This window comes from Serinus canaria, chromosome 1A, assembly GCF_022539315.1.
Source record: "Serinus canaria isolate serCan28SL12 chromosome 1A, serCan2020, whole genome shotgun sequence".
NCBI classification, from domain to species: domain Eukaryota; kingdom Metazoa; phylum Chordata; class Aves; order Passeriformes; family Fringillidae; genus Serinus; species Serinus canaria.
In genome coordinates, this window is record NC_066314.1 from 60,616,010 (window position 1) to 60,642,415 (window position 26,406).

Below are 26,406 nucleotides of genomic sequence, written 5' to 3' on the forward strand. Positions count from 1 at the left end.
TACTCAGCACTGGTGAGACCACACCTTGAGTGCTGTGTCCAGTTCTAGGCCCTCAGTTTGGGAAGGACCTTGAGATGCTCAGGTAGATCCAGAGGAGGCAATGAGGCTGGAGAGGGGCTGGGAACACAAACCCTGTGAGGAATGACTGAGGGAGCTGGGGCTGTTCCGCCTGGAGAAAAGGAGACTCAGGGGTGACCTTATCACTCTCTACAACTCCCTGAAAGGTGGCTGTGCTCAGGTGGGGGTTGGTCTGTTGCCAACATATTTTATGAAAAATCCTTTACTTGGGATTTTTCCTTTCCTGGGAGCTGAGAAGCCTCAGAACAAACTAAACAATTCTTATCTGCTGCTGTGGAATGCCACGGGAAAATCTGTGATTGGCCCCGTCGGACTGTTTCCAATTAAGAGCCTATCACAATTCACCTGTTCGGCCCGTCTCGGGCTGAGAAGACTTCAGTTTACACATTCTATTCTATTCTTAGCTTAGCTTTGTAGTGAAACCTTTCTCTTTACTCTTTTAGTATAGTTTCTATATCTTATATATCATATAATAATAAATCAAAGCCTTCTGATACATGGAGTCCACGTTGTCGTCTCTTCCCTCATCCTGGGACCTCAGAAAACCCCTGTAATATTGGTCTCTTTCTCCAGGCAGCACTGACAGAACCAGAGCACACAGTCTTAAGCTGCACCAAGGGAAATATAGATTGGATATTGGGAAAAAGTTTTTTACTTTTGAGTAAAAGAGTGATGAATTACTGGAATGGCCTGCCTGGGGAGGTAGCAGAGTCATCACTCCTGGATGTGTTTAAAAAAGTATTGAAATGGCACTTGGTGCCAGGGTTTAGTTGAGTTGCTTGGGCATGGGTTGGACTCAATGATCTCAAAGATCTCTTCCAACCTGGTCATTCTGTGACTCTGTGAAAAGGAGAAGGGCAAGGACAAAGATAGCCAAGCTGACTGTTTCAAAGGGTTAAGCTTCAGCTAAATAAATGCAAAGCAGAGGACAGGGGAGCCTAGACAAGTGCAGAAATTCCTGATGGATGCCATCCTCAGAGAAGCAGTGAAGTTAAAAAGCAGTGAAATTGAAAAACATGTTTCTTTCCTTCCTATGTCAGCCAGTATTGGTCCACCCATTCTGCTTGGTCAGCCAACAGAATTTGCCAACCATTCCCCTGCAATGACCTGAAAACCCTAGGGTGTTCTGTGAAAGTTCACTTTATGTTATATGTAAGTTTAATTAAAGAACAGAACTTTATTTATGGGAATTTTCAATCTTTGTCATCTTTGAGAGTTTCCAAGCTAAGCAGAAAGAGAAAAGAAAATAATTACTTATTGCAAAGATTTGGATCAAAATAACTCACCTGCAACCAATACCAATTCCTTAAATTGTTCTTAGACATAGTTTTTCCTATTGCTTTCCAACTGCATCTCTTAAAAGACCTGCATTACTCCAATTACTCTCTACTTCCCTCACATATCTACGTGGTATTACCTTTAGATTTACTTCACTGGAGAGCCTTTGCAGTGTGCCAAATATGCAATTAACTCTAACTTCTGCTTACATAATTCCTAGCAGTAGCTGATGTTTATTTTGCACACAATGTGAGCAGCATTGCCTTGCTTCTGTTTGAGACTTGCAAGCCACATTTCCCCCACAAATAGTGCCTTTATTGTTGCCTGTTGTCATCCACAAACACAGAGCAGCAGGGGCATCTTACTCAGCTTAAATCACCAGCCTCATAAAAAACAAGGAGCACTTACAGATTGTAACAGGCCTGGAAAAATTAGGAAGTGCCTTGGCACATCTAGACCACAGTTTAGCATACAAAACATTGTTTACTGCTCACTACTGGGAACTTACATCCCCCAGCTGGGCCCATGAACCAAGCAACTTCCTTCAGGGAGAAGAGTGTTTTGGGGAGCTGCCCCCCCGTGACACTCCTGGTGACAGGCAATTGACAATAGGAATGGAATATAATGATGCCTTACTTATCCAAGTATGGGAACAATGAGTTTCAAAGAAGTAGATAACAGAATGTAGAAGTAGACACATAAAATACTAAATGTAGCTGGAACCAGTGGATAAACAGACAATGAGGAATATAGTGGCTTTTGTGGCAAAGCCACGTAATGAGAAACAACAGTGCTAAGAGAAATTAATGGCAAAATCACTTATAACCCTGGGGACACTCCAGTGACCACTCTGGAGACCACCAGAGCCCCCTCCAGGCAACACTCTAGGACCATTAAAGGACTTCCAGTAAGAGGTAGATGCATGCAAATTAGGTCTAGGGAAAGTGATGTTTATGCATTAGCCAGGAAGTTCACTGTAATCAATATGTATAATCATGATGGATCACTATGGAATTGACTGTATCCCAGCACTGCCTGTGGTCTCCTACACAAATACCACCTCAGCTCCAGCTCTGAAATGAGTGCTGTACAAAGTACCTTCTCCTTACCTGCCCATGACCTGTGATTTGAGCCCACCATCACTGACTTAGAGTCACCCTTTGAAGGGACAAAAGCAGGATACAAGGTCTGCTCTCCTACTGCAATGCAGCCAGCCCAGTTTCAAGTGGCAGAGACCACTGATCAGACACAAGTTACACTGGCTAAGAACATGAGACACTTTTCCTAAGGAAAATACTGTGTTTGTTAGCATGGAAAGAGCATCTTAGAATTCATACAGGCTGATGAAGCAGAAAAGAGTAGCAGTTGGTGACTGCTAGGCAAAGAAACTTTCTGGCATCAGAGATAAGGTACATGCTGTACCCTTGAACAGTGTGTTCCTTGGTGCTTGCCAGTTTTACTGCTCTTCATCATCTTTCTACTTAGACACCAACACAAGGCAGTCTTTTAACCCTTCCTCTATTGTTTTCTCCTGCTCCTTTCACATACAAATGTTACATTTGTAATCCATTCAGAGGAATTGCAATACTCTTACTACAAATCTCAGTTGGGAAGCCAAAGCAATAAACTTCTATGTGTGTTTAGCTTCTATAAGTTAATATAAGGTGGAATATTTTTCAAAATCCCCATGAAATGTCATTGCCTCTGGTGAATTTTTCTAGCAGTCTGATGTTATCTCTGGATAAGTGTATATTGCAACAACAAAAAAGCAGGTACTTTTGGAAAAGACATTTTCAGATTATCTTTTTGTCACTCTTCATACCATGTGATACCTGTGATGAACTATCCATGGAAGTGTCATAAATATTATTTTCAAAATAAAATTATGCAGTGAGACCACTCTTGTTGACCTCAAAGAACATAATATGTTACACTTGCTACCTCACTTGGAAGAACTCAGGGTGGTTTTATACGGGGTAGTCCAGGAAAAACAGAACTTCCATGAGTAATTAGAAACTCCTCAATACCTGCCATGGGCTACAAGGCACTATGTAAGAAAAATACTGTAATGTATAGATAGTGGATGGTCACAAGATTTGTAGTACAAAAAATAAATGGAAGTCATTCTGAAGGTTTCAATATGAACATGATAGATGACTAAGATTTAATCTGTGGTACAATAAAATCTGCCAGTTGTAAATCAATAATCAATTGAAAATTACTTTGGGGTGTCTAAATGTCCCTTCTTTGCTAGGAGGCCATTTAGGCAGATGTTCTTATCTGTGTATCTTACTCCAAGACAGGAAAAGATTTCACCCTTTACAATGAGGCATTCCAGGCACCCTGTATATGTGATGCATGAAACACCTCTGAGAACTGCAGTCTCCCACACAGGGATGCCTGTAGGGATCCCTCATTATGCCTGTAATTCTGAAGCTCTGCAGCTGAGCTGGGCTGGCTAAAGCTTTCAAGACCCCACACAATACATGAGTTCAAAATCATGGAAAATGAAATCCTCACTGAGTGAATCCCATCATCTTTTGTGCCTGGACAACCAAGCCATCATTGTGAAGTGAAAAAAATAATAGCTGTCAAACAAGACTGAGTAGAAACTATAAAATTTATTTACTGCTATATAAACTCTGTCAATGTTTCCTTTTTTTATGTACAGCTCAGTGACCTCCTGGCTCCTAAAGCAGTAAACAGAGCTCTGAATTACAAATCAAGTAAGATTTATGATTAGTTACTTCAGCATAGGTCCTTCTGGTGTCAGAACCTGAAGAGAATCAAACACATTTAGGTAAACTCGATACATCACTATGCCAGTGACACGGCCATAATTAAGCAAATAGTAGTAACTGTAATGCAAAAGCTGTGTGTGTGTGTGTGTGTTTGTGCTTGTACAGTCTCTATAAGAAATTAAACCTTGGACAAGAATGCCTGCACAATCTATTCACTGACCCTAAATCAAGAATGTCTGTTATGCAATCTTGATCAAAGATTGTCCAGATGCCACATCTGCAAAACACTGTCTATGTTATCAGAAAACTGTATCCTGAAGGATGTCTAAGAGAGAAAGGCACTGCCTGTTGGAATATCAGCCAGCCACTGAGTCATGTAACTTTTAGTCAAGAATTGCATAACAACCACTGGAAACAGGGTGATCTTTATGTTCCAAAATGAAATAGTTATGTGTGTGCCATTGTTTCACAACTAGGTATGCAGAATCCATCTGGCATTCTTTAATGCTTTGTTTGCAAGTGTTATCTTGCTATCATTAAAGAAAACAAACCAGGAATGCCTGTATTGGATCAAGTAGCCAGCTCTTGAGGCCAGTCCTGCACACTAGGCCACCATCCCCCAGCCAGCTCCACCCAGTTTTATTGTTTAGCATGATGCCATATGGTGTGGAATATCCCCTGGGTCAGCTGGGATCAGCTCTCCTAGCTGTGTCCCCTCCCAACCCCTTGTTTTGTATCCAGATGTCAGCACAGGCTGCCAGTCAGATCAGATCATGGTGATAGCGCAATATTCCTTTCCAGCTGGTTAGAGTTTATAAAATTGCTATTCCAACATGCACTCTGGTACCTTCTTCCTTGCCAACATAATTCTCAGTCATGTTAATACTGAGCAATAACAAGAGTTGGCACCATTGCTAACAAAATTTAAGTGTCCCAAGAATCTCCCTTGTTAAGCACAGCTAAAAGGGGCAGTGAACAGTGAGAGCAGCAGTGTGTGGGCTCGTGCTTCTAGATCTGGGGTCCTCTGGGATCATTGTCAAGGGACATCTAAGAAGCCTTTGGGAAGCTTGAGGCTGCCTAATGCTGTAGGGAACAAACAAGAGGCCTTGACTGCTAGCAAGGCTAGCAGGGCTAGCAGAACTGTCAGCTCTTCTTTGATTAAAGGGGCCCTTGGAGGTTTTGTTCCAGCTGGCACTGGTTAGGGAGGGTCTGGTCCCCCACTCAGACTGGGGGCTACCTAAACCACACAGGACTTTTGGGGCATTTGGTGTGGGAAGGGCTGGTGCCTTATCTCCTAGCAGCACACGCTTCCTCAGCAGTGGTGGGGGTGTGCTACAAGCTGTTGTCCTCAGCTAGAAAAGCTTTCCCTGCAATGTTGGAGGTCTTAACCCCAACAGATCTTCAGAAGGTGGGTGCTGGTGAGGAGCAGAGGGAGACATGCCTTTGAAATGTTTCAGTGAGCAAAGGAGCTGCAGGAGGTAGCTATCCATCATCTGGGGTTGTGAAAGAAACCGAATCTTCTCTGAGGCCCTACAGATTCAAGAAACCAGAGTTATGCACTAAAGGAGGGGCAGGCTGACTCTGTCAGGCTGGGATGTAAAAACTCTCAGGATGGTGAAAGCTGGAAGCTTGACATTCCCGCTGCTGGGAGGAGCACTTATGCTCTGCCTGCACACTTGTGAGTACAAAATATGCTCAGTGCTGTGGTTGGAAAAAAAGAGGCTGAGAGCTCTGCCAAGGGAACTTCCTGAGCCCTACAGGAGCACCAGAAGGAGGGCTGCTCCCTTGATGCTGATCCCTCTGCTGTAGGGAATGGGCCTGTCTGTTGACCTACTGTCTGGGGGAATTTTGCTGCTTCTCAGGGACTCTGATTTATTGTGGAGAGCCTGCAGAAGCCTCCCTGGCTCTCTGATCATTGATGCCTGCTGCTTGTTCATGCTCTCTAATTATTGGAGAGACCTGGATAGCATTAAATATATATATATAGCTCTGGAGTGGTGGTGAAGAGCCCATCTGGTGTACCTTCAGCCCTGCTGGTCAGCTATGATGGGGGTTTGGTTTCTATGAACCTGGTTTGCTCTTTGAATGTTACTTGGAAGAGCTGGGCTACACTGGACTAAGGTGGGGGGCATCCTTGCCAACAGACAGTGAGGCTGGTAAGAGCTTTATACTAAGAATGATGAGGAAGAGATGATGACAATCAAATGAAGATGTGATGAATGAGGTTACCAAGAAAATTACGAGGGCTTATGCAAACAGAGGGGACTTTATAATCAACTTGGCTGTCACCGAAGTATATGCATATAAACACAAGGTTCAGAAAGGATTCCCTTGCTTTCTAAATTTTGAAACAAAATCTTATAATTATGAAGCAGTTTGGTGTTACCCATTCTGATGATCATGGGCAAATATTTTTTGCTCAGGCTCAAGGATTAACCTTGAGGGGCCTCCCCACTCAAGGAAGGAATCTCTACACACATTCCCACAAGTCCTTCCTGCTGGAACATTGAACTATGCCTTTATAGCACAAAGTGATTGAATGTCAGTCATATGTTCCTGTCAAGAATATCAGATGTCATGGGTCCTCAAAGAGACAAGAGCAGATGTTGGTTGGAGTAAAGTTGTTTATTGCATGAATACATCATGCAATAATGTATGAAGGAGTTCACAGCATTAAAGTCATGCTAAAAGTTTTCTGGCAGAGAGTTCCGATGTTTTGAACAAAAGCAGCAGCAGCTCCCACACTTTTTTCTTCTTTTTCCATTTTTTTCTCTCACCCCAATACAGGTATTTTGATTCATAAATCAAAATTTATATGATTCAGAAATCATCCAATCAGCTAAAAGCACAATTCTAAAACATTCTTCCTAAACCAATCTAAGCTTAATTCTAAAGCTTAATTCTAAAGCTGAAAGTAATGTCAGTTTTTACCCAAAATCTACCTATATAATTTTATGTATTTACACATATAGCTCCATCTGTTCTATCTAGAAATGCAAGTGATGTTCTGCTATGTGTTTGTTATGTCTGGAGCAAAGTTAATTTGTGAAAGGTAACACTACTGACCTTTAAATTAGACTTTAGGGCCTTTTACTAGCTAACACAGTCTCTTAAGGCACTTAAGATATATTTCTGCTTATTTAAAACTAAAACTTACACTTCTACTTCATGTCAGTGTGGCTTAACATACCTCCACATCTCTAAAGGCTCCAATTCAATCCTTGCATTCCTTTCTCTCTGAGGAACCCAGAGAGGCTTCTATTTCATGCATTCCAGCATGTTGCTAGGCTAGTCATGATATGCCAGCTTTTTTTTTTTAAATAAGATGTTTGTTTGTTTTTCTCCTTCTGTAAACATCCGTCTTTCACATCCTTGTTTGTGTCAGTCTTTGTCAGGAAACATCAATCTTTCCACATCCCTGTGATGGGTTTAACTTAGGATTGTTGGTCAGGCTGATCTCAGTATCCTTCAACACTAAAAACAATGTTTTCACTGGAAGTGAATTCCATTGAAATGGAGTTCAGGATCTTGAAAGGAGAAAAGAAGACAAAAGCTAGGACTGCTGTCCTGGATTTCAGAAGGCTTCAGCATGTTCAGGAACCTGCTTTGGTGAATCCACTTGATATAATCCTGGAAAGACAACAGGTCAAGAAAGACTGTTTTTGATTGGTTGGATTTTTTGGTATCTTTTTCATTTTCTACAAGCTCAAGAATGGCCTATTCTGTTGTACAGGAGAACCTGAAAGGATGGCAGGAGGGTTTGCATGGATGTGCAAGGAGAGCTTGTCTGAACTCAAAGAAGGAAACACATGAAAAGGAAGCATACAAGAGGTGGACATAAGCACAGGTGACTCAGAAGGAACTGTCTAACTCTGCAAGGATGAGTTAGGAAAACCAAATCAATCTGATCAAGGGATGTAAAAGGCAATAAGAAGTGCTTCCACAATACAGAATGTGCACCCGGCCGCTGAATGTGGTACCTGGTAAAAAACCAATGCTGCAGTGGGCAATCATGAAAAGTACTGCAAAGGTGGGTGACTTCAAGTAGAACTTAGGCAGAATTTTACGCTAGGTTTTGGTCACAGAGAAACACATGTCAGCGTGAGGGATCACTGAATCTTAGCATACAATGTGTGCTGCCACTAACAATGCAGTCTGAGTGTGCTCTTTGTAAGGGCTTGTTCCCACAGGAATGTGTGAAAGTGTAATGCTTCCAGCAAACTTCAGTGTGTACCCTTCTAGAACATTTGGTTTGTACAGTAAGAGATGGATGAATTTGTTTTACTTGGAAGAGTACTGTAAAGATGTGAGGAACAATGAGGCTATTGAACCTTGCCATAGAATGCTGTACAGCAGTGGCTCCACCAGGGAGGACTGTCCTGGTCTGCCTCATTGCATGTTTCCCAGCATTACAGGAGACATACAAGACTAACTTTTAAAAACACCATTTTCTCTTAAGCATCTTGTGCTTTTTTTCCTTTTGAGATTCAGAACCAGAACTTCACACTACAAAGCAGACATAGAAAGATTTAGGTTCTCAATGCTGTATTTGCCTTAGTCTTTAAAACACAGTTGGGGTTGAAAAGGATCTTTAAAGGTCATCTAGTGCAACATCCGTGTAATGAGCAGGCACATGTTTAACTAGATCAGGTTTCCACTGAGCTTCATCAGGTTACTATCCAGCCCAGTATGGACTGGATAATTATATAGTGAGGTAGATTGGAAACAGCTTCAGCTTCTGAGTTCAAAAGATCAGCAGCACAAAGACATTCTGGAGACCAGTCCCTTGCATCAATACTAACATCTAGCCTTAATGACCTTGACAATGCGGCATGCAAAGTGCATTGTCACCGACATGTTTTATGAAAAATCCTTTCCTTAGGATTTTTCCCCTCCTGAGAAACTGAGAGGCCTCAGGAACAAACTGTAAACAATTCTTATCTGCTGCTGTGGAATGCAATGGGGGGAATCTGTGATTGGCCTCGTCAGGCTGTTTCCAATTACGGGCCAATCACAGTTCACCTGTCCGGCCGGTCTCGGTCTGGGAGAAGACTTTGTTATTTCATTCCTTTTCTATTCTTAGCTTAGCCTTCTAGTGAAATCCTTTCTTCTATTCTTTTAGTATAGTTTTAATATAATATCTATCATATAATAATAAATCAAGCCTTCTGAAACATGGAGTCAACTTTCTCGTCTCTTCCTTCATCCTGTGACCCTTGTGGAAAATACCACAGTGCATACTCCCAAGTTTGTAGATGATTCAAAACTGGAAACAGTGATTGATGTTACTCATTGTTCCCAAAAATGGATAAAAATAATAATAAAAAAAGCCCTTAACACCCCTGCAATATTATGAAGCCGGTATTCTTTATTCAATGCTGGATGCATGAGGGGATATCTCCTCTGAAATATTGTGCATGCTGAATAAAGAAAAGCTCCTGTTTAAATATTGTATTTTACATGCATTCTCATTGATTTTCCAGAATAAACATTCATATGATAATCATTTCCCTGAAATCATTAACTTTTTCCCACCCCTTTATGCACATATTCTTCTGTCCTGGGAGTCTCTTAGGTGGTCCCTGGTGGTTGACCCCAAAGTGATACCTGATTGTCTGGTGAACTGGTAGAAGTTGGCACATGGGCTGGTTGCTTTCCAGTTCTTCTTGCAGAATGGAAATTGTGCAGTTCCACAGGCCAGTGGTTTTTGAAGAATAAGCATTGTGTTCACCCACAAGGTGCAGATGATTTTTTTATGTGGCAACATCACAATGTCCCTCTGAATAGGGACAACTGACAGGTTGGAGAGATCAGCAGATAGGAACTTAATGAAGCTCAGCCAAGGCTTTTCTGCAGCTGGGAAGGAATAATGCCACATACAAGCACAAGCCTCACTCTTTGCAGAGAGTCTGTGTTAGAGCACTTTCCTGAGTCACTCTTTATAGCCTGGTGCTTTACCAGTACAGTTCCTCCACATGTTCAGGCTGATGTGGCTGAAGTCCTTCCTGCAGCTGCCTGCAGTCAAACCAGTTCAAGAGCAGCATGTGTCTGCTCCTTGGGATAATCTGATGCCAGTTTGAGATACAGCATAGGTGTGTGAAGTTTGGCAGTTCATGACCTGCTTCAGAAGCAGCTCCTGAGGTTAGACAGTTATAGTCACTGGGTTAGTAATTATTTAATTACTTCCAGCTGAGAAGCTGAGGAACAGTAAACCTACCCTAGCCATATTACTACTGTGATAAATGGATATGATTTGTGCTAACTAAATTGTAACTATATCAATATTTTAGAAAATATTTGTTATAAAGTAATAAAGGGAAAACAGATTTGCCCTTCGCAGATGTTACAGGTGAGAAGCAGGATACAGGATGTAGTACTGAGATAAGCAAGATCCTAAAATAGAATCAGTGCTGGGATGAGCAAAGTTGGGATGATTCCAGATATGGAATCTAAAGTAATGGTCTTATCTATGAAATAATAAGACTTATTTAGAACCTAAAGCTACATAACACAAAGCTTAATGCACATGCACAACCTGACAGGTTATTCAGAGGACAGTGAGGAAGACAGCGAGCCTTCCTCTGGAAAGACCACCAGAAAGCCAGGAGACCCCCTAGCAACACGTGGAGCATGCACTATGCAGTACAGTGATGTAGATTTCAGGAATTCAAAATAGGAGGAGATTTACAGAAAATTGCTGATGAAGATGCATTAGCATACAGTATATAACTTTAGTTTGGATTCATTTGTTTTGTACATGAGGCAGGATGAAAAGCCTTCCCCATACCCCAGATGGTTTTGCTTATGCTTTGTATGAACTTTTATCATACTTAATTCATCACTGCCAAATTTTTCTACATGTTTGATTATATTTAATATACTTGATTGTATTCATTTATACAAAACTGCTGTTCAATTAAAATTGCTGCTAAATTCAATTTTGTTGTTTATTAAATTAGACATATAGAACTTCATTCATAACACTACCTACTTCCAGACTCACTGCTGGAGAAAGTGGTGAACTGAATCTTGTGAAAAACAGGAAAAGAACTGGTTGCTCCTCAGCCAGGCCTGTGTGCTGTCTAGGTTTGTCACTCAGGCACACAGAATACGTCAGTACCACACAGTTTGCTGCAGCTTTATCATGTCTCCTGACCCCAGGGAGGCCCACCAATGGAACCAGGAGCTTGTAATTAACAGATGTGAATTATATTGACATGACTACAGCTTTACAAAATAAAGACATTATTTTCAGTATAACAGAATAGCTAACAACTGGAAGGAAATTTAGTAGGCAAAACTGGTAAAACAGGAAGACAAGCAGTGGGATGTAATATGTGCAGGTGAGAGGTAAGGAAGACTGGCTGGTTTTGCATCAACAATAGGTTAAACATGTAGTAGCTTGATGGAATGTATACCTAACTATTTGCTTATTGAATGCTAACAAAAAAAAAGAAACAGGGAAATGTGGTAAAAATGCAGTATAAACCCACTGAACTCTATATGGAACATAGATGCTTCTAGAGAAGCATTTCATAGAGCAGATGCTCCAATGTTTTCTCTCAGCCAGCTTAATAAATGCATTTTTAACAGAAGAAAATTGTTTGGCCTGTTGACCTTGGTTTCAGTTACTGGCTCAGGATGACTGAATGGCATTGCAAGGATAAATATTCAATTATGTGCATGAGGTGTTGCACTCAAACTGGTCACATACAAGCAATTTTTCTTTAGGGGGTTTTATAGCTTTTACCATAATGGTGCAACTTGAATCATCCAATTACTTACTAATGGATATTTCTAATTATGCAATCATAAAATATATTTTGTAGGCCTTGCAGCATTGTCATGCATCAGCATCTATTGAAGCAGTGATCCTGTAGAAGGGTGTAGTTTTCTTCTGAAGGTCTAGAGGTGGTGTAGATGGGCCTGGTCATCCTCTGGGAATCCAGTGAAGAAGAAAGCTGCTCCTCTGGGAATCCAATGGGAAAAGGCTGACTGTGGTGTTCCAAATCTCAGATTCTATCCAGTTAGGAATGCTTGGTTCCTCCCCATGGGCACAGCATCTCACAGTGGGATGATGTAATTTTAGCAATCATGCAGTTATGTCATGCAGACTTTAGGGGTTTTTGTCAATGGCCCATGAACAAAAGATATTCTGGAGGGAGGATGGGTTGTGGAAGAGATAAAGCAAACTGCCCCACCTGGTTTTAACAGGTGGCCCAATTAGCAGAAGATAACTGCCTGACCTCTAACAGATGGCAATAAAATACACACCCCCGGCCACAGCTCGTATTTGCAACCTAAGACAAAGCAGAAATATAAAAAGGAAAGGAAAAACAACCAAGGAAACCCCAAAACCCAAAATTAATTGCAGGACGAAAGAGCTGGCAGACGGCAGGCTCTTATCGCTGCACACGGATGCGGTAATAGGAAACTCGGTGCTGTGGAATGCCTCCACCGATGGCAGCAAGGAGGAGGGAGACGGGAAAACCGCTGCGGCCCTTGCCTGAAGGCTCTCAGCCTCCCCTGTACTGCCTCCAGGCTCGGGAGAACGCATTCTCCTAGCTATTAGCCTCTGGAAATGGGGAGTGAGAGCCCCGTTTTAGCGGCTGCAGGGCGTTTCGGCGCTCCAGGCCGCTTCGGAAGGCGCTCCCAAGGCGGGCCGGGAGCAGGACTACATCTCCCGTCATGCGCCGGGCGCCGCCGCCATCTCGGTACCGACAGCCGAGCCGGGCCGGGTCGGCGTCCCCGCACTCCCCGCTCCCCGCCGCGTTCCTCGGGCCCCGCCACATTCCTCGCTCCCTGCCATGAGCTGGGACGGCGCCGGCGAGGAAGTCCGGCTCCTCCTGGACCTGTGAGTGCCGCCCCGACACGCTGCCGCCTGCCCGCCCTACCAGGGGCTCAGGGAGGGGGACAGGCCTTGGGCGGCGGTGCTGGAGCGGCTGCAGCGAGTGCGGGGGCGGGCGGGGCCCGGCAGCGCTCGGGAGCTGCGAGGAGGTGACAGGGTTCGTCAGAGGTGCCCCTTCGGGAGGAGCTATAGGGCAGGTGACAGGGAGTGGTGACAGGGGTGACGAGGTTTGGCAGGCAGGTAACAGGATGTGATCCTTGACAGATCCGGGTGTGGAGGGACGGCTGAGGATCCCTGGCTTCACCTGGCCCCAGAGAATGCCCTGAATGGGGTTTTGCTCTGAGGTTTTTCTCCATGTTGATACAGAAATTGGCTAGAAAACAAATTTTGGTACACAATATGAAGTATTAGAAAGCAGGCATTCTTTATTGCATAGCTGGACACATTTGGAGGATTTTTCCTCTAAGTGAGTACGTTGTGACACTTTACAAGATGTCTATTCCATAGTACTCATATGTGTTCTTTAAACATGCTTGCTGGCTAATTCATAACATCACTTTCCTAGAACTAATTTTCATGCATCCACATCATACTGGAAGTCCTGTTGTTGTGAAATACAAAGCTGTGTTTTGTGTCAGGTAAATACAAGTAATGTGTGTATTTGTGATTGTGATATGTGTGGAGAGCAACCATGGGACAGTTACAAAGATGAATTCTAATAAATAACTGAGGAAAGTAAAGCATGGAAGAAGGCCTTTGAAGCTGTCTTTGGTTTGCAATTAACCTTGGCTGATTTAGGAGCATTTGAATTAAAGTGTTAAGCATGTTGCTCTTTGCTTGTAGTCAAGCCTTAAAGAGTTCTGCAATAGTAACCTTTTGAAGTATAATTTTAGAATATTGCTTGTATCCTTGAAACTATAGCTTTGGAATATATGAAAAGGAAGCATGCTTATCTCGAGGCCCTAACAAAACAGTGAAAAGCAGCTTGAGAAAGGAAGATGGACATCAACTCCATGATTGATAGTTTCGACCAAGGGAAGCTGGACGTCACTATCATAAGATAATAGTCCTTGAAATTAAAAGTTGGACCCACATCTGGAAGCTGGACCCCACCAGCTGGGACACTCCTTTCAGGATGTACATCCTGAGAAGACTAAATCACAATATTGTATAGAACTGTGATGTAAAAATTGGGAATAGAAACTGCTGAGAAAGCTTATGAGTACCCCTATAAATACCTGTAAGCCCCAACCATCAGTGTGCAGTTGGAGGGAAAACTTCCCCCACTGTACCCAACGCTGTATTGCTCATATTTACCATATTAATTAATAAATTGATTGTTGCTTGAATATTGGCCTAGTCAAGCTTCTCATTTATAACATTGTGGTCCTAGAGGGTCTGAAGGGGTCTCTGGTGGTCACCAAGTGTCCCCAGTGTTGCAAAGGGTGACTTGGCCTTGAACTTTTCTCAGGACATGCACAGTTGCTTCTTGTTACATAACTTCTGCACAAAAGCCACTATATTCCTCATTGTCTGTTTACCCACTGGTTGCAGCTACATTTAGCATCCCATGTGTCTACTTTTTTATAATTTTATGTCATTTTCTAGTCTTACAGCTCTATCTTGCAACTCCGAAGGGGAACTGAAAATTTACATTCTCTGCATTATCTTCAATGTCAAATTCCTTTGTGTTCTGGAGGAAGTTAGAAACAGCACAGGAATAAAATATTTCATTTGAAAGATAAAAGGAGAATAGCTAGCAAAGAGTACAGTTAGATTGTTATTTGTACCTTAAAGCACTGAAGATAAGATTATAGTTGCCATGGTGTAGCCAATAAGTGTTTTATAGTTTCCTATAAAGTAGAATTACTGTGAAACCTTTATAATTTAAATGATTAATAGTGTAAAATGCAGATCAGTGTTGTCCTATGAGAATATCAACTAGCTTTTTGAAATGAACGTGATTAATCTTAATAACAATTCAAGGCAAATTTAATATGCCATGGTAAGAGTTGGCATAGCTCATATTGATTTCCATGTATCTGTGTTGGGTTTGGAGTATTTTCTGCAGATTTGAACTAAGGAGTTGCTTTAGATTTAGAGGTCCCTCTTGAAGGTGCATTAGTGAGACAAGCCCCTGCTTTCTGCTCACCATGTTGCACAGATCCTGCCTGTGAGCAGGTTCACATCTGTGGTCTTCAGAGATGATAATAAATGGTGTATTTATTGTCTGTGATAAGATTTTATTTTTTTAAGGGATAAACAACTATTCTTAATTTCTGCAGTCAAGTAGAGGAATGTTCTATAAAGATAAGGTGTTTAATCTCAAAACAAAGAATGTGGATGGTGCAACCTATATGTACTGAGACAGAGCTTGGTACAGGCTTCTCTGTTGATCAGTCAGGAGTTCATCCAGCAGTCACTGAGGTTCTGTGAAGGCGTGGAATTCTTGCACATCTCTGCAGGAACGAGTTAAAGGTGGTCCTGGTGTGTGCTTGGGTATGTAGGGGTGTCTGCAGGCAAGGCCTGGGTTCAACTGCCCAGGTTCTGCTTGAAATGTCTCCTCCCTGCAGTGTCCTTGCAGTGACCTGCTAGAGGTGCTTGTCCTACACTGTATGAACTTCAGTGGTTTTTGTAAATATGCTTCCATGCTGAAAATCTTGCTTCTTTCCTGCCTTAAGTTTGTGCTACCCTTAGGATTATGAAGCATTAATATTTTGATGTCTTTAAAGTTTTTATTTGGTGTGAGTTTAATTTCCTGCAGTTTGGTGGCATTCTGATGTTTTGTTGCAAACCTGTGGGGACTCCAGAGCTGTGGTTATGTGCTAAATTTAATCTGGCAATACTCCAGGCTGCTGTTGCCCCCTGCACTCAGCCACTTGTCCTGGCAGTGTTGTTTCTGTGTCCTCAGAGTTTTAGTCGAAGGGATTTTCATTCAGATCAGACACCTAACAGCTCATACTACAACCTAATTTCAGAGACAGCTTGAGGAAGGCACAGAAAAACAATGGTTGAGGGGCTGATTTTTGCCTTTAGCTGCTTGGGGAACAGTTTCACAGAAGGATCAGCGTGACCCCAAAGGGCAACAGCTGAATCAGTGGTAACAGCTGAAACTGATAAGGTCTGAGGGAGCCATAGCTGGGTGCAGAAGATGACAGTATATGGATTGATTGTTCTAATTCTACCATGTAATGCCTCTTTTTGACTGTATTGTAACTTTCTTTTATTTCAGATGCCTTCAGTGTTTGACTAAGAACCTTTCCAGATACTCTGCAGATATTAAGTCATTGCCACCCAATGTAAAGGATAAACTGATCAAATTAATGAGTAGGCAAGGGCAAATAACTGATGAAAATATCAGTGAGGTAAGAATTCATTCAAAACTATACTGTCTGTTTTGGGAGAGGAAAGCAGCCTCTCTTGCACACCAGTCTGTTCCTGAGTGAAGTGTGTTTCAAGATACTCATGCATAATTTATATATATATATATATATATATATATATAAATAAAATATAATATAAAGGATTTCAGCAGCTTGTTAAAATTCTGTTGGTAGAATTCTATTGACACTAATCTCCATATAATTTATTTAAATTTTGGTTCCTTGAAATATAATGATGGCAGAGCTAGGAATTGATAGTTCAAATTATCCCATCCCTTTTGCACACTGATGTGTGTCAGTGTTTCAGTATGGCACCAGTTAATGACATTTCTTTAGCTGTAAATTCAGGGGCACATCTGTTTTGCTGTCTGTTTATTGTTATCTTGGTCAGCCTCAAAGGGAGGTGTGAGAATTGAAGGAAGCTGAAGGTTAGCCTTGCTAAAACAGAAAATGAATGACTCCCTGTGCATTCCTGCTTAGACCTATAACTCAGGTCTAAGCAGGAATGCACAGGGAGTCATTCACAAGAGACAAATATTCTCAGTTTCTCAGAGTCATGATAGTGGAGCCAAGAGCAGAGGCAGAAGCACTGTGGAAAACTTACAAACAAGACAATTTATCTTTAGATAAAATGATTTTGTGCTTACACAAATTAAGTGTTTGAGTAAAAATCAAGTTCTGTGGAAAAATTGACTGGACAAAATCTGGTTTAGGCTAGCTTTTCAGTAAGGAAAAATTTCAAAACATCATAACATTATATAACTAAAGCCATGTGATTGCGTGTGTATGAATGCACAAAATCCATTAGGATATTTTTAGTCTGAAAATAAACTAGAGACCTTAATTTACAGGCTTTTCTGCTGTCTCTTTCTAAAGTCTCCTCTGTATTTGTCTTCATTCAGCAGTTCATCAGTGCCTTCTCTTAGAGCCTGTTTTCCATGTGACCCTGGAAATTCTGCTCTGGTTCTTTTTTCATGTGTTTTCTTTTCTCTGTTCCTGCAATTTTCTGCAATTATATCCTTAGTTGTCATCATTTTCCCTGGGCATATTATCTTAGCTTTCTTTGCTAGCAGTATCCCATTTATTTTTATTCACGTCCTTCATGTCTTTCCTCTGTTTTTTAATTTTTTTTTCTTAAGAATTTGGCTTGAAGTTAAATTTCAGTTGAAATTTTGTTAATCTGAACTTCTGTGTACTTTTATTTAATCTGTTACCTCCATATTCTTGTCCAAATTTGTGTTGCCATGCATCTTTTCCCCTTACTCTGCTTTTTGCATGGAGCAGCCATCTGCATGCATGCCAAAGTCCTTATTCTAAATCCCTTTTACCATAAAGTTTTATAAAGTTATTCAGCAAGTATCCACAGAATATAAACCTGTATTTTAAATGTCTTTTTTTTTGTGTGCTGCATCCAGACAACCCTATGTCTATCTCAAAATCTTATATATTTGCAAAATAGCCAGTTTGCCTTGTAGTAACTTTATTGTACATTGTTAGAGTGAGGAACAGGAGGAATAGGCCTGTAACAAGCCTTTCAGCTGTGCTCTTATCTTTGCTAGTTTATGGAAATTTTTGTTTCTATCCCTGGGAGTTAAGGATGGGAGTGACAAGCTGAAGGGAGTATCTGGCTATTGTTACTAAAATCTGATGCCTTCCACTGCTTTGGGTCTAACTTTGATAAATGTTCTCTTGGGAAAGATTTCACAAAAATTCCAATCTAGGTCTTGTGGGAGTGAAAGATCCCATTTAATGAGGATTTGGTACTTCTTTATGGTATGGTAATGAGAGTGCTTGTTTATGAGCAAAAGAGTGTGTGTGGGTGAGAAAATACTTTAGGGGAAAATACCTTCCAATTATCACTCTTATCTGTTATGCAGGTTGAAGTTTTGATCAAAGTCAGTATTTTTTGTTTTGCACTGCAGATTTCTGCCCCCAAAGTTTTGCTAGCGAGTGTGAGGGCATTGTCCTGGGTACACATGTAGCAAGTGAACCACCAAGATTGTATTTCCACTGTTTGAGTGGCAGTATTAATGTGTTCCTGTTCCATATGTCACAGAAACAGTTCGTGCTGTAGGAGCTGCACAGTTGCACAAATAGACCAGATTTTCTTTGGTTTTTAATTCCTAGGACTGGTAATCCCACCCTCTATTGCAAACTTCTATGTGATGTCTAATATTACAAGTATTTGATGTGAAAATGCACATGTTTGATGGCATAGCAGAGTTTGACTGAACTGGTGGGTTTTCGTTTCAGGTGTTGCACCCTGCTGTGGAGTCTCTGGACCTCCGTGACTGTGATATTTCAGATCATGCATTATTGCAGCTTTATAACTGCAAGCAGCTAAAAAAAATCAACTTAAATTCTTGCAAGGAGAACAGATTTGGAATTACTTCAGAAGGTGTGTTATCTGTGCACAGATAACTGGGACCTTATTTCTGGCTTATTTTTCTTGTTAGATTGGAATAAATTGCAAAGAATATATCTAGGGTAAATATTGCTTAAAAAAGAAATCCTCAATGCTACCCCAGTACTAATTAAAAGTGTACTAATTACTCTCTCCAGTGGTGTAAATTTAAGGCCTAAAGGACTAATTATCTTAGGAGAGAGCTATCAGGTTACTCTCCTGTAGGTTTCTGCTAAGACCGTGCTATGCTCAACATGTTTTCCACTTTATCTTGGTTATTCCTTTCTCAAAACCTGTTCCAGAGCCTTTGGACTCAGCATGGTGGTTGTGTTAGAGAATGAATAACTCTTTCAAGTGTTGTTTCCTTGGCAGGAGTCATAGCACTGGCCTTATCCTGTCCCTACCTGCGTGAAGCCTCTTTCAAAAGGTGCTGTGATATAACTGACAGTGGAGTTCTGGCTCTTGCACTCAACTGCCAATTCCTACAAATAGTGAACTTGGGCAGCTGCTCAGGCATCACGGATGCATCTCTGCAGGCACTAGGAGAAAACTGCACATTTCTTCACAGTGTGGACTTTTCATCTACTCGGGTAGCTACAGTGGCAATTGGCCAATTGACTTTCATTTGCTTCCTATTTAAGATTGTCATGATAAAGTTCGAAGGGGATTGTTGTAGCTTTACTCTTGATAAGATTTAGGACCATAGTTTATTTCCAGTTTCTGCCTCTTAAGGAAAAGAAAAGGTATATTTTGCTTATTAGTGGCTGGAAAAATACACTTTTTGGTATTAGAGCATGTATGGTGAACCAAAGATAAACTTTTGTTAGAATCTACCTTGTGTTTTTTTTAGTATGTTTATTTAGTGCAATAATTTTCTTTACGTTGTAAAGTAATCCAAAATATTCCATTTAAAGAAAGTAGAATTTTGGAAAGGTTATTGCCTGCTTTCAGTTAGGACAAACTGATGTGGGTAATAATCTAGGATGTCATACAATACAAGCCCCTAGTAGGAGTAAACACTCCATAATTAAATGATATTTTAGCAGTGATTGTGCTTGTCAGAGTTATATTACAGAGTCAACACTGAAAGAATGACGTCTTAAATGTCAGAAATGGCAGGGAAGAAGATTTAACAACAATGTTTAGCATGAGAAGGGGGGACAAGCTGCAAAAGCAATTCTGTAACATATTTCATAATTACAGGGAGATAATGAAGCGAGGGAAAGGTTTTTTGCAGTAAGTGTAGCATTCAATTGACACTGATGGTGAGTAATTATGTTGAATGTGAGTCCAGTACTGAGCATTCACAATGAAATGTCAGTCTGGAAATCATGTAGGAGGTTCTTATTTTAGATGCTATTATTCTTCTGATTTTTCCAGAAGTAGGGTATCAAAAGAGTCTTAATATTTCATTTGGTAGTTTTTATTTATTGCTATTTAACTCTTATTTCTCCAGACTTATTTAATTGCTTTTTTATTTCCCTGCCTCTCTTCCTTTATAGAAAATAGCTGTTTCCCTGTGTGTATTTTAAATGAGGCAAAAGCTTCTCCAGTAACTACATATTTACACTTTTTTTTTTTAACTTTTCTGCTACGATTACTTTTTTCCCCAACCCAAATTGGTCTAGGTAGAGCAGAAATGCTTTTTAAGCTTATAAATTTAAAGTATTATGCTCTGACCATATCAGTGTACCTGACAGTGGGGCCCTGGAAAATGTTAAGATAGACTCTGAAATGTTAAGCTTTGCATCGCACCTGCATAAGTAGTATGATAAATGATGCAATTGTTAGATGTGATGTTTGTTTAGTAATTAAATATAATTATTGTATAATCATAAGAAGAATCATGAGAAACTATATTGGAAAGTCTAAGGGAGCTATGCTTGGTTGAAATCTATGTATACAATAGAACAATACAAGTTTAGTAATTAACATAAACGTTATTACCGTTATATAACATAAAAGTTATATAACGGTAGAATATAAAAACATGTTCATCCCAAACCCATGTCAGAGTCAGATTTGGGTTTGTACCCCTGACACCCAGAGCTCTTCAATAAAAGCACCTGCATATAATCATGTTTTGTGATTGTGTGTTCCTGAACGCTAACATACCCAGTGTTAAATGAGACAAGGAAGCTGCAGAAATAGCAGTTACACAGTTGGAAGTATCCTTGCAGAAAGCCAGGCTGGATCAGGTAGCAGGAAGATGAAACAGTATTTAATAGAATGAAAAAACCCACCTTGGATAATTTTCTCTGTTAGTTTAGCTGGGAAGAAAACACTGTAGTGTTAAGTGTATTCACTGACTGCAGGGAGTGAATAAATTAATATGATTTTTGCATCTAAATAGCTGTGCTTGAAAAAATTGAGCTTTAATCCATTGTGGTTTTTCTCTCAGGTAACAGATGATGGCGTTGTAGCACTAGTGAGTGGAACATGTTCAAAGAATTTAAAGGTAAGTGACTTAACCTAATAACAAAGGGATGAACAAAGGAAAATACCTGCATTTTAAAATTATAATTACTATTATCAATAGCATTACATAGGAGGGAGGGTTTTTACTGACTGACTTTCATTTCTGTCCTCTTTCAAGATCCTTGGAGTTTTTAAATTGGAAAGACTTTGCAATAAGACAATGGCTTTTTTACTTTTACCCTACAATCTCCAAAGTATATTTTACTAAATCCTAATTTCACTAGATTTGATGGTCTTTTTTCCGCATTTCTTCTGCTATATTATATTTATTGATAGGTAAGGCAGTTCAGAGGCGGGGAAAAAGAATTGATAATAATCTGTTTTGTTATTCTGCTTTTCATCTTTTCCTAGCATGTACAAGAGGCAGTAGTTGTACAGCTGCAGAGAAATTAAGAAAAGAGCAGGGTTTAGTCTGATCTTGAAAAAGTTCTTTGATTTCTTTTAGGAGTCACGTAGGTAAATAGAAATACCAGAAACTTCAGCAGAGGCTGTTTTGGGAAAATTTGGGAAACACCAGAATTTAGTTTGGGTTCTGTTCTCCTGGACAACCAATTGGTAGGAGAATGGGATAGGCAAAGTGATGGGACTCAAACACCATGGAATCACCTTGAAGAGTTTACTTACATGTCTTGAGTGCTGTGTGTGTGTTGGGAAAACTCACCTTTGATGTTGGAAAAGATCAGAGTTTGACAAGAAAGTTTCACAGATAAGTATGCTTGGCTGAATGCTCTCTGAATGTAGAAGCTGAGAGCAGAATAGAGATGGAAGCAAGTTTTTATATAGAAGAACAATAGATGTCTAAATTGAGAATTGCTGAGCCAGTGGTTACTGGACAGCTAAGAAAGCAAAGGTTAAATCAAGCTGGAAGAAGGTTTTATTACTAGAGTAAAGGATATGTTGACCACAAACAAAAAAGATGTTTTAACCAAGCAGAAATAGGTTTTAGGAAAAGAAGAAAGATACTAGAGGCAAACAAACATGCCAATGTGGCAAGTAGAAAAAAGGCCTAAAAATTTTCCACTGCAAGAAAACAGAAAACCAACTTTAAGCTTAAACTGTAACATACTACCTCATGTGGTTGGATCATAATGACTGTAATATGGTAATGATAGTAGTTGTGATAGGCTGTAGGTAATAGTGAAGGTATTGTGTATGATGCTGATTGGTTGTTATGTATTAAGATGCTCAGCAAAGGAAAATCTATAATGCATTGTAACCAGAACTAAAACCGCTTTAGGCTTGCCTATAAGCTGCAGCTGGCAGCTGTAGATATGGCTCTGTTACCCATGACCTGAGACTGCTGTAACATCTCCTATACAATAAACAGCATTTTTAAGAGCTGCCTGGAGTCCCACATCTCTCATCTCAGGCTCTTACACTTCAGGTTTTTAGTTTAGACTCTTTAAAGAAAAGCTGTCTTATTTTTCCTTAGGGTATTTTCCTGCTCTTTACAGGACCACATATGAGGTCAACGCACAGAGGTCATAATTCCTTCTGGTTGGGGATCTCTGAAATGGGTTGGGCAAAGCAAAGCTCTGCCTCTAAAACTCTGGGTGCTCTGACAGGCTGTTGTCATTCCTGGTTTCCTAACAGGAGATCCACATGGAGCGCTGTGTGAATCTGACGGACATTGCTGTGGAAGCTGTCCTTACTTGTTGTCCCAAGATACACATTTTTCTGTTCCATGGATGTCCACTGATAACAGGTAGGTCTAATCACAGGAATATAATGACTTGCTAATCATACCTTCTTGCTTTCTGAAAAACACACTCCATAAGTAATCCCAAACAAATAATAACTTAATGGATAAAATAATCATCATACACTGAGATTTTCAAAGCAAGGTGAGAGTGTTGCTTTGAAATGTGGCAGCAGCCTTCAGAGAGGGGATTTTTTTGTTTGTTTGGAAATCTTTTTTTTTTTTTTCCCTTCAGCATGCTGATGAAGACCCAAAGACTTCAGAAAAATATTAGCATCTTAAACCCCTACTCTATTCCAAAAGCGTGGAACAGCATCCATTCAAGAAACAGTGGAATGGAGTAGGACAGCCTATGGGTTTTTTAACTTCTGTTCCTTGGTGATGCTTTACAGTTAGGTGATTGGAAAAAGAACCAAGAGGGTTTGGATTACTGCAGATGTATCTGAAATGTGATATTGTGATAGCAAAAGAAGTATAAATAGAGATGTAGAATTCCTTTACTGTGTTGTGTGCCTATTCCAAATACCACCTTTATATTCTGAATGAATAACAAGAAATTCCTTTGTTCTTTTTCAGCTCGGTCCCGAGATGCTTTAGAGCAACTCATCATATCAAACAAAATCAAGCAAATAACATGGACTGTTTACTGATTATTTATCCTGTATATGTGAGTGTCAAGTTTACAGGTGGAGAGCTCCTTCAGTAAACAAGCACCTTGGAGAACCAGCTGGTGACTTCTGTTCCACCAGGTTGCATCCCTCCTGCTTCCCACTGGAGGTCTCCATTGCCATTCCAGTCCTTGTCCGTGAGCCTGAGCTTCCTCATTGACTTTCCTTGGGGCCCTGTCTCTCTTTGCATTGATCACACTTCATTAAGAGGAAAGTTAAACTGTAATTAATGTTACAGGGCTGTTGTTCAGGCTTCCTGAAGTGCTAGATTTGGCTGCTATCTAGTATCCTTTTGCAATTTAGCCACAAACCCAGTTTAGGTAAGTGTATGTTATGAGTTTGTATTCTGGGGTGGTACTTAAAATTAAAAGTATCCAGCTCAAATGTAACATTGACACACAGCAGTGCCTGTGAAGTTTGGAATTGAATCTAACAAAAGTCAACAGTCAGAACTGGTGAACGGAGGTGGCATTGAGACAAATGTACTTTCAGTAGTAACAAAGAGTCTCCTTTCACCATGTACTTTTGCTCGGAGTAAAAAATGTAGGTACCTTTCTTCTGATGTTACTGATGCTGCAGGTTTCTGTTCTTACTTACCATCAAATAGTTGCTAGATTTTTACACATCCTAAAGTACAGCCTGTGAATGTGTAAACATAAACTTGCTTTGGAATTGTTATGCTGACTTTACAAATTTCAGAGTAGTAGCTGTGACCAAGAACAGGATTTTATACATGGGCAAATATTTAATTTGCCCTGGCTTTTGCCTGTATTTCTACATGAAAATCCTTTTAGAGAACAAAACACTGGTACTCATATATGTGAGTGAAATAGGACCAAATGAAGTGTCTGAGCACATAAATCTCAGGATGGTAGAGTGTTTTCTACTGTATGCAGTTCATTGCATATCCAGTGGCCCCCAGAAGCTGAAAATATCAATAAATTTATTGTTCAGTTATAGTAATATTTTAAAAAATAATTTTTGATCTGTAGAGTGAATTTATTACATGATGGAGCACTGCTCTCATCACAATTATAAGTCATGTTCCTTGGCTTTCTTGAACCAGCATAACCTCTAGTTAGAGTTCTATGACTTCTTCATTAAGCTCCTTAATGCCAGCCATTTTAGCTTTAAATAAGGGCATGGAGCACACTGGGTTCGTCTTCTGGATCTGGAAGTAGAAGGGTTTAGCTGCAGTGGTCTAACATGGATTTGATGACATCTGGAAACCTAAAGAGTTTAGGCAACCATAAGGAATATATTTACTTCACCATTTAATTCTTTTCATAGCCACACCTAAGTGTTGCAGAAATAAACCAGTCTGATATTAATCTATTTAAAGTTCAGGTCGTGTTGCAGAAATAAACCAATCTGATATTAATATATTTAAAGTTCAGGTCTAATTGCATGGAAGGTAATTTTTGTTGCCAATATTAAATGATATTATGATGTCTGACAATAATTGTTCTTCTGTTGATTGTGTGGTTTATGAAAGTGCAAGACTATTTAGAAAAGTTGTTGAGGTGGCAGTAAAAGCATATTTTTCTAAGACCAGCACCTAAATCCCTTGTTCTTGTTGCATGGTTCAGCCCAGTGATGAATATTTTCCTGTGATCCCTGTGGGTGTAACTGCACCAGTACAAACCATTGGTACAAGGAGTTGATTTTGCTACAGTAGCCACAAACATCTGACAGCTGTCACTGCAGCAAATCCTTGCACCACATAGAGGCCTAACAACCAAATCTACCAGGTTTTATTTCTTTCTTTCCTTTTTCTTTTTTTTCTGAGGAGTAGTTTATTGTTATGCCACGTGGAATCCCTGGGATCAGTCAGGGACCATCATTCCTTTGAACTCTTGGACAATAAATCTGTGTTGCACTATTTTTGGTATTGAATCTTACAGCTGTTTAGGCAGCTCTGTGAAACAATGCTACTGCTAACCTTAGTGGCAAAGTTGTCCTTTTTCTCCTTTCTTCTTCTTGCTAATATAACCTTTGATTTGTCATTTGTTGAAGGCAAATGCAGCTTATACTGTATGTTTAAGTGTGCCTGTAATTTTACCATCCCCTGCAGCCTCTCTTCAATGTGTAACTTAGTGGTACATCCTCACCTGTACAGCTTAAAAAGCTGTACAACACTGCAGTAAGGTAACACTGTAATTTTAGGTTTGAAAGTTTAATGTAAGTTACTTTAAATCCTTCACCATTAGAGCTTATGTTTTTAATATTTGCATAACTCTACTGGAATGTTTTTTGGTTCACAGTAATTTTCAACAAGTGTTTACAGGCACTGGGTGAAGTGGGAGAAGAACCTCATGGATGTGCTTGTCACTCCATATCCTCTTATTGTTTGGACATTGTTATTGTTGTGAGCTTTGCAGAATATTCACATATTGTTAAAAGATTAAAGTTTAGAAGTTGGCTGTTTGGATAGTTCTGAAAATTTGTTGGATTATAGAACCATGTATGTCTGACTATGCTCCTACTTCATGAATACCATGGTTTTCTGAGTGAGTACCACACACTATTTCACTATTTGTAAGCTTTTACTACAGCACCTGGCACCACTGCACGGTGGTCTACGGTGCAGTTATTAGCTCCCCATCACTGCTTGTTCAATAATTGACTGTTAAAGTTGACACTTCCTGTAAGACTGCTCTGAAAAGATTGGTTTCTTCTTCAAATGGCCACAGTTACAACATCTTACCTGAGGATCAGGTTTTTGTGTTTTTTTTACCATGTTTGGCAGATGAAACTGGTTCTTAGTAGGCAGATAAAACTGAGAATGATTCTGGAGTGTGTCCAGCATCTACTCAGGAGAAGAGCAAA

The 26,406-nt window shown here is 40.2% G+C and overlaps 1 protein-coding gene across 1 annotated transcript; it reads left to right on the plus strand.

Annotated features, from left to right (window-relative positions):
• The first annotated feature begins 12,770 nt into the window (after positions 1-12,770).
• AMN1 (antagonist of mitotic exit network 1 homolog) lies at positions 12,771-26,010 on the plus strand. The gene is given in 8 exon segments (XM_009094169.4): positions 12,771-12,833; positions 12,836-12,951; positions 16,178-16,310; positions 18,582-18,726; positions 19,105-19,322; positions 21,134-21,190; positions 22,804-22,915; positions 23,486-26,010. Coding segments are annotated over 8 exon segments (903 nt in total). The 5' UTR covers positions 12,771-12,785; the 3' UTR covers positions 23,560-26,010.
• Positions 26,011-26,406: the final 396 nt, after the last annotated feature.